The 16080-nt window shown below is 45.2% G+C and overlaps 1 protein-coding gene across 4 annotated transcripts in view; it reads left to right on the top strand.

The window, feature by feature from the left end:
* SETBP1 (SET binding protein 1) overlaps window positions 1-16080 on the top strand; it is a 260050-nt gene that overhangs the window by 71777 nt on the left and 172193 nt on the right. The window contains exon 1 of one of the 4 annotated variants that reach the window (XM_035100402.2): window positions 621-12351. The exons of the other annotated variants lie outside the window; for them this stretch is intronic. Coding sequence (XP_034956293.2) covers window positions 12346-12351 — 6 coding nt within the window. The 5' untranslated portion in view covers window positions 621-12345. Of the gene's footprint in view, window positions 1-620; window positions 12352-16080 lie in introns of those variants that run through there. 4 annotated transcript variants of the gene reach the window in all.

Below are 16080 nucleotides of genomic sequence, written 5' to 3'. Positions count from 1 at the left end.
AACTTGTTGTTGTTGTTGTTGTTTAGTCATTTAGTCGTGTCCGACTCTTCGTGACCCCATGGACCAGAGCACGCCAGGCACTCCTGTCTTGCACTGCCTCCCGCAGTTTGGTCAAACTCATGTTCGTAGCTTCGAGAACACTGTCCAACCATCTCGTCCTCTGTCGTCCCCTTCTCCTTGTGCCCTCAATCTTTCCCAACATCAGGGTCTTTTCCAAGGATTCTTCTCTTCTCATGAGGTGGCCAAAGTATTGGAACCTCAGCTTCACGATCTGTCCTTCCAGGGAGCACTCAGGGCTGATTTCCTTCAGAATGGATAGGTTTGATCTTCTTGCAGTCCATGGGACTCTCAAGAGTCTCCTCCAGCACCATAATTCAAAAGCATCAATTCTTCGGCGATCAGCCTTCTTTATGGTCCAGCTCTCACTTCCATACATCACTACTGGGAAAACCATAGCTTTAACTATACGGACCTTTGTCGGCAAGGTGATGTCTCTGCTTTTTAAGATGCTGTCTAGGTTTGTCATTGCTTTTCTCCCAAGAAGCAGGCGTCTTTTAATTTCGTGACTGCTGTCACCATCTGCAGTGATCAAGGAGCCCAAGAATGTAAAATCTCTCACTGCCTCCATTTCTTCCCCTTCTATTTGCCAGGAGGTGATGGGAGCAGTGGCCATGATCTTGGTTTTTTTGATGTTGAGCTTCAGACCATATTTTGCGCTCTCCTCTTTCACCCTCATTAAAAGGTTCTTTAATTCCTCCTCGCTTTCTGCCATCAAGGTTGTGTCATCTGCATATCTGAGGTTGTTGATATTTCTTCCGGCAATCTTAATTCCGGCTTGGGATTCATCTAGTCCAGCCTTTCGCATGATGAATTCTGCATATAAAACTTATTCCCCAACTTATTCCTCGTACCTACGGGACCGCCTCTCCCGGTATGACCCACAGAGGACATTACGGTCCACAAATAATAACATATTGGAGATCCCGAGTCACAAGGTGGCTAGGCTGGCCTCGACCAGGACCAGGGCCTTCTCAGTACTGGCCCCGACCTGGTGGAACGCTCTGTCCCAGGAGACTAGGGCCCTGCGGGATTTGTCATCTTTTCGTAGGGCCTGCAAGACAGAGCTGTTTCGTTTGGCCTTCGGACTGACGCAGTCTGACCCCACGGTTACCCTCCCCTAAGGTTTTATTTATAATGGTTTTATCTTATTCGTAGATTTTTAATTTTAAAATTGAATTTTAACATTGTATTATTCTGTTGTTTTAACTGAAATGTTTCTTTTATATTTGTGTTGATATTATTTGTTGTTAGCCGCCCTGAGCCCGGTCTTGACTGGGAAGGGCGGGGTATAAATAAAAATTATTATTATTATTATTAATAACTTATTGTGTCCAGATTTTTACATCTTGAAATATGGCAACTCCTCATTTACACGAGGATTTCATTCCAAGGTACAGTGGTACCTCGCAAGACGAATACCCTGCAAGACGAATTTTTCACAAGACGAATGCGTCTTGCGATCTGATGGTGACTCGCAAGATGAATTCGTTTTGCGAAAAATTCGTCTTGCGAATCGGAGTTTTCCATAGGAATGCATTGAAATTTAATTAATGCGTTCCTATGGGCAAAAAAAGAGAGATTTCAATGCATTCCTATGGGAAACCGTGATTCGCAAGACGAATTTTTCGCAAAACGAATTGACTCGCAGAACGAATTAAATTTGTCTTGCGAGGTATCGCCATACGTTGCATTTAAGTGAAATTGTGTATATTTGAAATACTATTGGAAAAGCCTGCAAAGACCTCTGCAAACCCTTGGAAAACCCTTTAAAAACGCAGCAGCATTGACCAGATGCCAGACTCTGTCAAACTCTACCACAATCTCTCCCTCCAAATGTCTTTGCTCAAATTCCAACTCTCCACATGCAGAGGCTCATGATATTGCCAGGTGCTGTTTTCATGCCCTTTTGTTAAGAGTGATGGGGTAAACTACAGTTCCCAGAATTCTTTTGGGTCAAGCCATGTACTTTGACTGCATGGTGTGGGTGTGACCCAGGAGTGGGGAATTTGTTAAGGGGATTCTGTTCCGCTTAGTGAGTGTAATATCCAGCGACCCCCTAGAAAGTGGTAAATCTTTCTCCCTGTGCCTTCATCTTGACAAAAACGAAACAAAAAACCTCTTCTTCCAAGATCCAGCCAGGCCAATGTTATTTTTCCTCTTGTGCCAAATACTTGTGTTTTTCTTTCCTTGGGGGGAGCAGTTTCTTTAGGAATGTGGTGCATATTTGCAGGCCACAGTCACACTTGTACTCCACCCCCCCCCTCCAACATTCACACTGCAATAAAGAAGGAGGAGGAAAAAGCCTATTCAAAGCTCTGACAGAATATGCAATTCAAAAATACGGCTTTAATTTAACATGTAGTTTGGCACACATTTCTCTCGGGTGCCTCATCTAAAGATAAATGTTTACTGCACTGGCTATGAAGTTATTGTAAATGTTGGCGGTGTGTGTTTTTCTTCCTCCACATTTACGGCGGCTTTTCCACGCTTGCTCTATGAATAGTTTTTGTGCAGCTAACTTTGGAATCGCAGAGGGAAAGGAGAAGGGAGAAAATGTGGGCAAGGGAGAAAAATGGCTCAGGGAGGGATTTATTTTGTGTGGTTTTTTTGTTTTTCTTTGTTGTAAAATGAAAGATTAACTGGTCTGGCATATAAAATACCGTGGGCAAAGATTCAGAAGGTGCCACAGAGGGAGAAAATGTATGAAGTGTTAACAGGGGGCAAAGATCTGTTGAGAGAGACCCAAACCGAGCTTGCCACCATGAACAAAGTATATATGGTATCTGAAGAAGTGTGCATGCACACGAAAGCTCATACCAAAATAAAAACTTAGTTGGTCTTTAAGGTGCTACTGAAGGAATTTTTTTTATTTTACTTCGATCCAGACCAACACGGCTACCTACCTGTAACCAAAGTATATTTTGTTGCTTTTAGAGCTCCCAATCCAGTTTTGATGAGGTAATATATGCTAAAATACACTCTCACCCCAGACTTGGTGGGCAGGAAAGGAGGTCTTCTGGGTGCCCAGACAGTAAGGTGTTGGCTTGTCAGTGTACAGCTGAGTTGGCAGTTGACGTTTGTTGATTCTGGCAAACCGTCATTACCGAAGTATTTCTTTCCCTCCTCATTCGGTATGGTGAGGAGAATTTTCTCATTCGCTTGATTCTTCCTTTGTGGTAGATTAAAAAGCTTCCCTCCCACCCTCTTTTTGGGCTGAGAGGGACTTCAGCTGGTTGCTAAATGGACTTCAGATATCTCTGGATAATCCATCTTTGGGAAGATTGTGTGGAAATCACAGCTGCCGCAGCTACTTCACTGCTTTACATGCAGAAGGTCTCAGGTTCGATTTTCAACAGATGCCATGTCCAAAACCACAGAAAGTTGCTGCCAGCCAGTGTAAGCAATACTGTGCTCGATAGACCAGTGCTCTGACTCTGAAATATGGCAACCCTATGTAATCACATGTGCGACTTGAGCCCTCTGCACTGAAGCATCATGCCCAGAGGGATTCTCATAGGGCATAGGCATTGACAGCTGTAGGCCCAGAAGCCTAATCCTGCCCACAAATTTCAATAGCATGCAATGGATAGATTGAGGGACATTTCTTTCTTTACCTGGAGAATTTGTCAGGGAGGGGACAGTCTGAGAAGAGCAGGCCCTGGTCTCCTCTCTACCTGCCTCTCTTGCTGCCCGCATTATGAAAAGCAGCCTCCCTGGGTGTTTTTCTCCTCTCCTCTTCCTCCAGCTGCAGGGCACCCAGTTGGCAAAGACTGGGCTGAAGAGAATCAAGCTGTGTGCGTATGCGTACACAGGAGATCTGAAGAAGGGAGTGTATTGACTTCCACTCGATTTACTGGAGCAATTGAGTATGTCAGTGAAATGCGACCGGCTCCTTTAGCTGTCACACTGAGACTGTCCTGCCACCGCTCTCAATAGCTTCGAGTTTCCGATCCTTTCTCTGATTAGCTCGGGGAGAGAACATCAAATGCAGGGATGCTTGGAGTGTGGGAGGGAAGGGAGAAACTCCGAGCAGTTACCTAGGAGTCAGTTTACAGGCTTCAAAGTGCTGTCAGTTTTTATCGCGATGGCACGTAGCACTGGGCAAGGAGCAAATAAATGCTCTTGAGTGCAATTTAGATTCTTCTCTTTGGGGAACGGAGCCCATACACAAACCGATAACACTGGAGACACAAAGAAGACAGGCCCCCTTCCAGTATGGGAGCCAGCGGCCAAGTTTCCTCCTCTTTCATGAAGTTATAAAGACCTTGTTTGAGGTCTAACATTTCCTCCCACGGGGAAGGCTCTCCCTGTAGGCGGGAGAGACTCAGGGTCCCTCTGGGAAGCAGGCAAGAGTGGTAGAGCACCTGATTATTGGGCTTGAGGTTCCAGGTCTGACCTGGTACCAGACATGGTGTCCTCTGCAGATGAGCAAGAGACACCCCACAGGTTGTTGACCTTAAGGAGTAGGCAGAGTCCTCTGGAACCACTTCTGAGAATCCCACTGCTGAGGGGCCCACTGGGTTGGGACCTGCCAGGGGTCAGCAAACTTTTTCAGCAGGGCACCGGTCCACTGTCCCCCAGACCTTTTGGGGGGCCAGGCTATATTTTGAAAAAAATAATAATGAATGAATTCCTATGCCCCCCAAATAACCCAGAGATGCATTTTAAATAAAAGGACACCTTCTACTCATAAAAAAACATGCTGGTTCCCGGACCGTCCACAGGCCGGATTTAGAAGGCGATTGGGCCGCATCCAGCCCCCGGGCCTCAGTTTGGGGACCCCTGTGCTAGGGAATCCCTGGAGTTGCCAGAAGACATGGTAGACGTTCCCCTCAAAGGCCTCAAGAATCCCGGCTGGTAACTAAGATCTTAACCTTGGTTCTCCCCAGACCTAATCCAACATGCCGGGAGTGGGTGGCGCTGTGGTCTAAACCATGGAGCCTCTTGGGCTTGCTGATCGGAAGGTTGGCAGTTCGAATCCCCACGACAGAGTGAGCTCCTATTGCTCTTTCCCAGCTCCTGCCAACCTAGTAGTTTGAAAGCACACCAGTGCAGGTAGGTAAATAGACACCACTGTGGCGGGAAGGTAAACAGCATTTCCATGTGCTCTGGTTTCTATCACAGTGTTCCGTTGCACCAGAAGTGGTTTAGTCATGCTGGCCACATGACCTGGAAAGCTATCTGTGGACAAACGCTGGCTCCCTTGGCCTGAAAGTGAGATGAGCGTTGCAACCCCATAGTCGCCTTTGTCTGTACTTAACTGTCCAGGGGTCCTTTACGTTACCTTTACCTTACCTCTCCTTTCTGTAACCTTAAATAACATTCTGAGGATATCCAGGGTTCTTCTCCCAGCTTTAAAGCCACTTGTTTTAACCAGTTGCCAAGCTAGGAGATGGCTGTTCCAAGGCTGTGAAATTTAGAAGGGAGACTTTGTAGAAAGTGCTTTGAAAATCCCAACTGCATTATGACATTCGCTGAAACTTCTGCTGGTGAGAGAGTGAGAGAGGACTGTCCTGCCGGAAAGAATGTGAGCAAAAAAGAAAGAAAGAAAAAAGAAGCAGAGTTCTCCTTTTAGGGCGTTTCAAAGTGAGTGCCGGACACATACCTTCTGTGACCTTTCTTTCAGATAAGTCCTGCTTGCAGCCGGTGCACAAGGATTTCGCATTCCAGAGGCAGGACTGGTTTGTGAAGGTGTGTGTGAGAGAGAGAGAGTGAGAGGGGGGGAGAGAGAGAGGAGAGAGAACGAACCTGTTGGGCCTTCCCTTTTACTACCTCCCTTTCTAATAATCCTTTTAAGGTTTTGTTTATTTAGTGAGTGATGAGATGCCTCAGATATTTCATACCTTTTAGACTCGCTCTGAATCTCTCAGGCTTATCAGGAGCTCAGATCTGCTTCTCTAAGCTCTCCCTTGTCACTTGGTGAAAATGGGGCAGAGATTCCTAAACCCAAAATTTATGTCCACTACTTGCTAGTCTAAAAATGCCTTCCTTTTTCTTTTCGTTGGTAGTGTTGTTTCTTGTTTGTGTGGTGATGATTCTGTTGCTTCTTTTAGCAATAATGTTGCATGGATTGTGACTGTGGCAAAAATTGGAGATCCCTCCCCCTTTTAGTTGCTACTGTAGCCAGTTGTTGCTTTTGAGACATACCCACAACCACAATGCCTAAACTTTTCCAGGTTATCATGGATTAATAGTGGGGCATAGTTATTGCTCATTTGTTAACACAATAGCCATGCGTCTTCCTTTGAGGAAACAGTTTTTAAAGTTAAGTTTGGCTTATTAGATTTATTTATTGCTTCACACAAGCAAGGAAGAGTCCTGAAGCGATTTAAAAGAACGATAAAACATGAAATGCAATATACAGGCAAGGATTGGCTAGCACCAGTGATGTTGCCCATGATGCACAAACTTCAAACCCCATGTGTGACTGAAGCATTCAACAACCTTCTATGCAGAGCCTTGCCCACCTGCAAAAATAAAAATAAAAATATATCATATATCTCACAGTGCAAAGCTTGGAGGTACCTCTGTATCAGTTTCAGTACTGTCAGATTTGTCTTCAGGTTTGACTTCAGGGTTTGTTTGTTTTTTTGCTAGATGTGGCATATATTTAAATTATAGAACTTCCTCCCACAGGAGGCAGTGATGGCTTGAAAAGAGCGTTAGACAAATTTGTGGAGGAGAAGAATATTGTTGACTACAAGGCACAGTGGCTGTGCTGTGTCTCCACAGTCAGAGGCCACAATGCTTCTGGATATCAGTTGCTGGAAATTGCAGGATGGAAGAGAGGACCTTGGCACTCAGTTCTTGCTTGCAGGCTTCCTGGAAAAGGGGCACTTGGTTTGCCACTGTGAGAACAGGATGCTGGACTAGAAGAGCCAATGGCCTGATCCAGCAGGACTCTTCTGACATTCTAATGTCACTGCGATACAAAGGCTAAAATGCAGGGAGAGAGAACTCTTGTAATTGAGCCCTGATAAGGCAAAGGATGGATGGGTGCAAATTCCACTTTTCGAGAATCTCCATTTTAATTCTTTGATTTCCTTTTTAAAAGCAAGTTTCTAGATGTCAAGGCTGTGAGATAGGCTTCAAAGGATGCAGGCAGTGCATTCTGGCGTCAACAGTCAGGGCTTTGGTGATCTGCCTCCTTGCTTCTTCTCCTGACTAGCAACTATATTGTATTGCATAGGAATCTGCTTTATACTAAGCCAAGCCATTGGCACTGATGCAGCTCCCCAGTATTTCAGATGAGAGGAAGCCAGAACTATGCAAAATTTCCAACTGGCAGAATTGTGCAAGATAAGAAAGAAAAGATATTTGCTGCATTAGCACACTTTATTCAGCACTATAGTGGCATGGATTAGGACGCGAGGGAAACAAAACCCTTCTCCAAAGCCCCTTCGGTATCTGCAGATTCCGTTTGCAAGATGAAGACTTCTCATCACTAAAGGAGTTCATTCCCAGCCAGCCTTGTCGCTATTTTCCTGGGATGGAGCTGGCGAGTGGTTGCCATGGTGTTGCTTTTTAGCTGATTTAGTTGATTACATTCCTAGTGGCTGCTTTATCTGAATTCAGGTTTTGGCACAGCTAATGATGATGGCTCCTGCGCAGAGGATGTCTTTCGTCTCCAGAAATCCTACAAATTGCCAGAAGAAGCTGAAAGCCTCTGTGTTGTTAAGCGGTTTTCTTTTCATGTATTTGCAGCATAAGCATCTCGTATGCTCCTTCGGCGTTCAGCATCTTACCTGGAGCAGAATGCAAGTTCTGTTTCTCTAGACATCTTTTCAGGGTGTGTGAAACCTGGCCCTTTATTTCTGTGGAGTTTTCCACCTTTCCACCCTGTTGTCTCAGATATCCCCAGATGCTCCATGGAGTGTCTTTGCCATCTTTGCTTGAAACACCTGCAGGTGAATTGCATGAGCATCTGAATACAGATGCTGTGTGCAGCTTTCAGTGAGATGTGTGCTTCTGTTTTTGACCTCAATTCAATATTCTGGTCTTATACTCTTAGAGACTTGGGAATCTGGGTATCTGAAAGTTGGCCTTCTTTCACATAAACCTACCTAGTAGTTGAGATCTGCTTTCAGTGGTGAGGCAATCATCTGCCGCAGAAAGGGTCATTCAGATGTGCCATCCAAATTTTGGAAACTCCTCCCTAGACACACATGACTTATTCATTATATTTTGGCTCCAGGTGAAGACTGCCCTGTTCTTCTGTGTCTTTAATGACTCTTAATGATGTTTGAGACCTTTTCATTTGCCTTTTGCGGTATGCTGATGTTCCATTTGGTTTCCTAGTTGTTGCATCCAGTGAAGATTCATGGCAGACCCAATGACCTAGATGAAATGTGGAATTTGCTCCCGTCAGATTGACGCCCAACTTAGTGTGGGCACTCGATCCAGTTCCCTGATCATTTGTCTTCCTTGATCGAAAGTAAATATGATAGGGCCCCTAAACTTGACAAGAACATAAGGAGAATCTGACTTCTGGGTCAGATTGAATTGGATGGAAAGTGGGCTATGGGAAGACTTCCTGGCTTGCAGAATGGCTACATTTGCTTCATAAATGGATCTCTGTTTGGTATTGAATATGCTTTGCTGAAACTGGGTGACCCTGACTTCCCCCCAGAGCCATTGCAATAACTGTGGCATCCCTTGGCTCAGGAGTAGCCAACATAGTGCCTTTCAGCTTCTGTGGGTCTCCAGCCCCATAATGAGAGTCCAGTAACATCTGGAGAGCGTCAGTGTTGGCTAGTCTTGCCTTAGGCAGTAAGCTTGAGAAGGGAAGCCTGGTGTGTGTGTGTGTGTGTGTGTGTGTGTGTGTGTGTGTGATGAGACACAGAGGTGGATACACTCAAACCTTTCTGCGCAAGACTTTCCTTCCTTCCCTCCTACCCCAGCAAATATTATGATAGGTTTAGCTCTGTAGGCTGAGAAATGTCTTTCAGACTTCCTCAGCGCTATCCTCCTTTTGACCGGCTCTCCTAGTGATATATTAATTAGCCAGAGCGCTGCAGACTAACGAGCAGTTGCAGGCCAATCTCTTTAAATGTTAATGCTTAACTAGAAAAACAGGACCGGCTACCTGACAGGCATGGATCAGGGTTCTTTCCTTGTCTGGCCACAAAAAGAAGTTTGCCTGCTCAGACGGGAAGGTGTTGAGTTTCCTAAAGGAACGGAAAAGGTGGGATCCAACGAGAGCCATTTTGCAGACGCCGAGGCTGCTGGAAATGCTCAAAAACTGCAGATGTCCTGAATTGATATTAATGCCAGCCCCGGCCTTCTGTGAAAGACTTGGGTGTGCCTGTTCTTGGCATCACATTTGGCTTCCAGCTGTTCCTGATGATCTTCGCACTGTTGTTTTCTGCTCAGGAGGCCTATTCCCAGGGAGATCCCTTCAGAGATGGGGCGAAGAGGGCCTAACCCTTCAGCCTTTTCAAACCCACCTTTAACCCAGAACATGCATTTGGGGATCCATTTCTTTCTTCTTCTTCTTCTTTTACCATATATTTGTATGCTGATAGATGTGTTGTTACGACGCACCTTAGAACAGGCCACAACCTGGTCATGAGTTCTGGATCACCAGTTGAAGACCAGTGGTCTAACATGATAGAGGACTCTTTCGCCCGCTTGGTGCACTCAAAGATAATATGCTCTTTAGCCGTCAAACTCCTGAAATGACAATATTCTTAGCCATAAAAAATCATAGCCTCCCAGCTCCTTGAAAGGTTATCAGCATTTCTGTGATAAGAAGGGAAGCTTGTGCCCTATTTGCTCATCTTCTCCTGTGTCGTTCAGAAGTGACAATTGCCACAATAGCTGCGGCCATTCCTGGACCGTGAAAGCCTGGCGGCAGCTAGACTAATGACTAGGAGCGGCCGGTGAGACCACATAACACCGGTCCTGAAATACCTACATTGGCTCCCAGTACGTTTATGAGCACAATTCAAAGTGTTGGTGCTGACCTTTAAAGCCCTAAACGGCCTCAGCCCAGTATACCTGAAGGAGCGTCTCCTCCCCCATCGTTCTGCCCGGAGACTGAGGTCCAGCGCCAAGGGCCTTCTGGCGGTTCCCTCGCTACGAGAAGCTAAGTTACAGGGAACCAGCCAGAGGGCCTTCTCGGTAGTGGCGCCCACCCTGTGGAATGCCCTCCCACCAGAGGTCAAAGAGAACAACAATTATCAGACCTTTAGAAGGCATCTTAAGGCAGCCCTGTTTAGGGAAGCTTTTAATGTTTGATGGATTTCTGTATTTTAATGTTTTGTTGGAAGCCGCCCAGAGTAGCTGGGGGAACCCGGCCAGATGGGCGGGGTATAAATAATAAATTATTATTATTATATTATTATTCATATGTTGGATTGCTGCAATGTGCTGTATGTGGGGCTTCCCTTGCACTTTATCTGAAAGCTACGGTTAGTGCAGAGTGCTGCAGCATGATTTCTGAAAGGAGCAAGGCCTTGCCAGCATCCGACACTTGCACTCACGAGATCGGTACTGGCCGTCAATTTGCAACCAGGCCAGGTTGAAGGTGTTTCTGTTAGTATGTAAAGCTTTCAGCAGCTTCAGAACATTTTCCCTATGAGAGTACCTTACATTCTGCATTTGTAAGAAACCAATCTTTTAATGTGGCATCACCTATAATCATCACCACCCTCATTTATTTGTACCCTGCCCATCTGGCTGGGTTTCCCCAGCCACTCTGGGCAGCTCCCAACAGAACATTAAAAGCATGATAAAACATCGAACATGAAAAACTTCCCTAAACAGGGCTGCCTTCAGATGTCTTCTAAAAGTCAGATAGTTGTTTATTTCCTTGACATCTGATGGGAGGGCGTTCCACAGGGCGGGCATCACTACCAAGAAGGCCCTCTCCCTGGTTCCCTGTAACCTCACTTCTTGCACTATGGGAACCACCAGAAGGCCCTCGGAGCTGGACCTCAGTGTCCAGGCTTAACATTGGGGGTGGAGACCCTCCTTCAGGTATACTTTGGAACTTTGCCTATTGACATCAGGCAGGCACCTTCACTGTACTCTTTCTGGCACCTGCTAAATATTTTGTTGAGACAAACAGATATCTAGAATGTTGATCATAGAATCATAGAATCACAGAATCATAGAATCATAGAGTTGGAAGAGACCACAAGGGCCATCCAGTCCAACCCCCTGCCAAGCAGGAAACACCATCAAAGCATTCTTGACATATGCCTGTCAAGCCTCTGCTTAAAGACCTCCAAAGAAGGAGACTCCACCACACTCCTTGGTAGCAAATTCCACTGCCGGACAGCTCTTACTGTCAGGAAGTTCTTCCTAATGTTTAGGTGGAATCTTCTTTCTTGAAGTTTTTTCTTTCTTGATGTTTGTTTTTACCTGTTTTTAGTTTATCACTGATTAATTTTTTTAGACATTCTGAAATTACTGGTTTTAACTGTTTCTACTGATAATTTTATTGTTTTATTATTTTTGTAAACTGCTTTGAGGGTTGTTGTTGTTGTTGTCATTTTACAATCAAGCAGTTTATAAATTTTAGGAAACAAACAAACAAGCCTTTGCTTGCCTCCCTGCACAGCCCTAAAAATAACCATTTGCATTTGCTAGATCTGTAAAAAACCAGAGTGGGGAAAAAAAAGAACTGCGTTGACCTGGGGCAGGGGTGGGGGGAAGAACACATTTGGTTGCAAGATGACCAACCTTCTGCTTTTTTAACTGTACTAACTGTATTCAGAAGTGACACATCAGAAACAGAAAGGCATTCTTAGTGACACTTGGGGGGGGGGGGGAGAGACCTGTTTAAAAACCAAAAACCGAAACCCAACAACCTGCCACATTAAAAGGACAGACTCAAAACAGTGCTGGCAGTTTTTCAAGCCAAAGCCATGTGCTCCTTTATGTGTGGATACAGGAGTGCTTTTATTGCTGTCTCCCTCCTGACTTTTGACATGAGTGGGCTGAGAGAGGGAATAGAAGGACCCTGTTGAGTTCATAAGCAGCAGCCACAGCAGCAATAGCTGACTTAATGGAGTGCTATTGACTTTAGCTAAATTTAGAACGCAACGTAATGTACACAGAGAGGATCACATGTAATAACCCAGGACAGAATGTGCCGGTCAGATTTTCGAACATTGTTTCTTCCGAGACGCTCTCCTGGGTCTTGCTGCTCTTGTAGCTGTTTCTCACACTCGCACACTTCGAGTGCGGCTGTCATGATTGTGCAAAAGCATCCAGTGTTTCGTTCCACCCAAAGGGAGGAGGAGACGTCTCTGCGAACCTCTAGATTTATGTATTTTGATGCAGGTACAAGCTATTAATATTTAGTGTTTCTGTAGTGCCTTGGAGTGTGTCGTGTTCCTTCTGTGCATGAGTTGGGCATTTCATACAGCATAATGTAGGGAGAGCAACAATGGCCTGTATAATTTTCACTATGCTGTAGGTGTCAGACCTTAATCTGAGATAATAGTAGCTTGGTGAAAGCCACTTGGTGGGTTTGTGGTTCCAGTTCTCTCTCTTAGCCGCTACATTATTCCCCCCTCTCTTAAAAATGGCTCAGAATTACCCACATCACATGCTTCTTGAGTGTACAGTTTGGCCCATGTGGCCAAAATCATCTTTTTTCAGCCACCTTTGGTGGGGTGTCCCTCCTTTGCTCTGGGTTCCTATGTGTGGTTTGTTCTATGAAGGGAATCTTTGGAAGGCTGATATGCAAAGGAGAGGGAAATACTTTAATTCATAGGGAAATACAGGATTCTAACATTCACATTCCTTTATTGGAAGTTTTCATCCTGTATCATTCCACCCCCCTCAATTTCTCCTTTCAGTTTCTTCTTACATGCTTATGTTCAGTTATTCAAGCAACCTTGAAGTGTTCTTATAAATACTAATGCACCGAAAAATATTTTGCGCAGCGTTTTACTGAGCCACCCATGTGCTGCTGCGCATTGGTAAAACACCGCACACAAAGAATCTCGATGCAGTTGTATGGCTGCATCTAAGATTGCTTTCTTGCAGTATTTTATCAGTGCCTCATGCCAATCATTAATGGCGAGGAGGAGAAGTCCAAGGATAGTGAAAGCTTCAGCAAACCATGTAGGCATCACACTTCATATGAAGTTTGGAAAAATCAAACCACGGAGAAGTCCTAATACATTGGTTCCATTTTGGAAACGAGATCAGGGAATTCAGAAAATGGAAATCCCTAAAGAAATTCAAGTGAGCAGAATTTCGGAATCCTCCTCTTTCCTACTCAACTCAAGGCTGCACATTGCAAGACAGTTATTTATGGTGGACGACAGTCCCTCCAACTTGGCTTTTGACTACCATCCTTGGACATTGCTTTCAATATAATAATAATAATAATAATAATAATAATAATAATAATAATAATATAATTTATTATTTTTACCCCGCCCATCTGGCTGGGTTTCCCCAGCCACTCTGGACGGCTTCCAAAAGAAACATTAAAATACACTAATTTCTTAAACATTAAAAGCCTCCCTAAACAGGGCTGCCTTCAGATGTCTTCTAAAAATCTGGTAGCTGTTTTCCTTTTTGACATCTGATGGGAGGGCATTCCACAGGGCAGGCGCCACCACCGAGAAGGCCCTCTGCCTGGTTCCCTGCAACGTGGCTTCTCGCAATGAGGGAACCGCCAAAAGGCCCTCGGTGCTGGAACTCAGTGTCCGGGCAGAACGATGGGGGTGGAGACACTCCTTCAGGTATACTGGACCGAGGCCGTTTAGGGCTTTAAAGGTCAACACCAACACTTTGAACTGTGCTCGGAAACGTACTGGGAGCCATTGTAGATCTTTCAAGACCAGTGTTATGGGGTCTCGGTGGCCTCGGAATATACCCTTCCTTTAGATGCTCATCGTCAACCAGTTCTTTCAGCTTTTCCTTGAAATTATCTGCCTTTTGATTGCTAACTCAGCAATGCTATTGTGGTGGTGTGAGAGGTGAGTGGTCTTCAGTTGAAATAGCATGTGTTTCTTCATGTGGAAGATTGACTAATGCAATTCTATGGCATTTTTTAAACCCGGCTCATCTCAAGGGACAAGAGAGTCTGTATACTCGGTGGCATGTCAATGGCTCTGCAAGGGAGCACACCTGCTTTGGAGGGTGTGTGTGATTTTATATGTGCACCGAAATCCAAGCTGTGGAGTAATGCTAGGAACTTGGCATGTCTGTGGGGTTGCCCCAAGGCATTGCCCGCAGCTCCCAGAACAAAGTTCACTCAGCCTTTTGCCGCACCCCCTTCCACTTCTTCTTACATTTCCTTGTCACAGAATGTGGCAGGTTTTTATTTTTTAATGAAGCTGTTTCGATTTGTGCAAATGCACCGGCTTGGCGATTTCTAGGGAATTGAGTCGGATATGCCTTTGTGGGTGGGCGTATCATAGGTTTGTGGGGACTGACCTGAAATGCAGGCTGCTGTGATAGGTACGGCTGCAAAGAGACATCTGAAGAGGAGCCTTTCGTATAGGCAGTGTGGGAGTTGCTCCCCTCCCCCCTCCCCGGTGCAGTTTCTGGGCTACTGAGGCGTGTGCATGAATATTGCATGCGTACAGACATGCTGATCACATCGATGTTTTCCATCTAATTGCCACTCTGCTGGAGGGAGGATGCCAAGCAGGTGGAAAGAATGCTTGGAGCTCTTTTCCTGCCCATGCTGTTGAGATAATCATATATACTCCTTTTCGGGATGAGTTGGTTCTCAACCGTAGTTCCTCTCTGCCCTGTTCCACCTTGTTGCAAGCAGGCCTGTCCCAGGGCATCCCGTTCCTTCCTGCTGTAACCTTTTTGTGCACACTTTTCAGTTCATTCACCAGCAAAATGCACATTTTGTACATGGCTTTTATGTAAAGCAGATTTCTAAAATAGTTTTATTTCTAAATTTCTGGATTTTACAAATTGATACATGCTTTCTAGATGCCAACCCATTTCACATTCAACACACCCTCCACATTCTCCCCCCCCCATAATTTCTAAATTTGCTGCATATTAAAAATATTCTAAGCCTTAATCTTTTCCACACTTTACTCCCAACAAGTAGTCAACTGCTGCTCTTCATTCAAATCCTACCTGCAATAATTCTTTAAATATTCATCAAAAGTTTGCACTCCTCCTTAAAATCAGCCTCTAATTTTCATAGTTAAATTTTCCAATTTGGCATATTCCATCCATTTTAACTGCCGCTCTTCTGTAGTAGGTATCTCCTGATTTTGACATTTTTGCACATAGAGTATTCTTGCTGCTGTCATAGCATACAAGGATAAGTAAAGTAGGGGTTGTTGTTTTTGGCACGTTGTGTGAACTTGAAAATATAGTGCGAAGCCTGGAGAGGCATTCAACCCAGCTGGGAGTTGTCTTCTGATCTGCCAGCAAGTTCAGGAATATTGGATCAGGCCTGTCTGCCACAGAAGCTCCTGTTCTTAAACGTGTTGTGGCGGCCTTCGTTGTTTTGTACGTCCACACCTGGTTTTTGCAAAGCTGCTTTGAAGACCAATTAGCCCAGATATTGGATGGCCGCCGGCGATGCAGAAATGCAAAGGACCTTGAAAATCCAGAGCCTGTGTGCTTTCCTCTCCAGCCACTTTCTGTCTCTATGAAGTCAAGCTGCCTTACAGTACCAGCGACTGCATTCCTTTCACTCTGCCCCTGGGGGAGACGGTCTGTTAGCCACAGAAGAAAGCTGGGGGGAAAATGAAGTTAGATTTATATTCCAGGATTAGAGGGTGAGAATAATTAAATTTTGGCCTAGGCCATAAACTGGAGGAAACCCCCACAGGAATAGGGCCTGTTTCCCGGCCAGAGGACGGGCGATCAGGAGAGCCAGGCCGCAGCATTTTCCCTGCAGTGGGTGATTGATGTTTGCAAGTGTCACTGCCCCAGCTGATTCCATCTCTAATGCCTGACCTTGCCGGATAATGAGCTTTGCTAGATTAGAGCCACACAGTATATCACTTGCAAACAGGGCTCTCCGCATCCTGCTTTATCGCAGATCTTGTGATGGTCCATGAACTTCCTTCT

Source organism: Zootoca vivipara, chromosome 11 (genome assembly GCF_963506605.1).
Source record: "Zootoca vivipara chromosome 11, rZooViv1.1, whole genome shotgun sequence".
Classification (NCBI taxonomy): Eukaryota; Metazoa; Chordata; class Lepidosauria; order Squamata; family Lacertidae; genus Zootoca; species Zootoca vivipara.
This window is presented reverse-complemented; position numbering and strand designations above follow the sequence as displayed.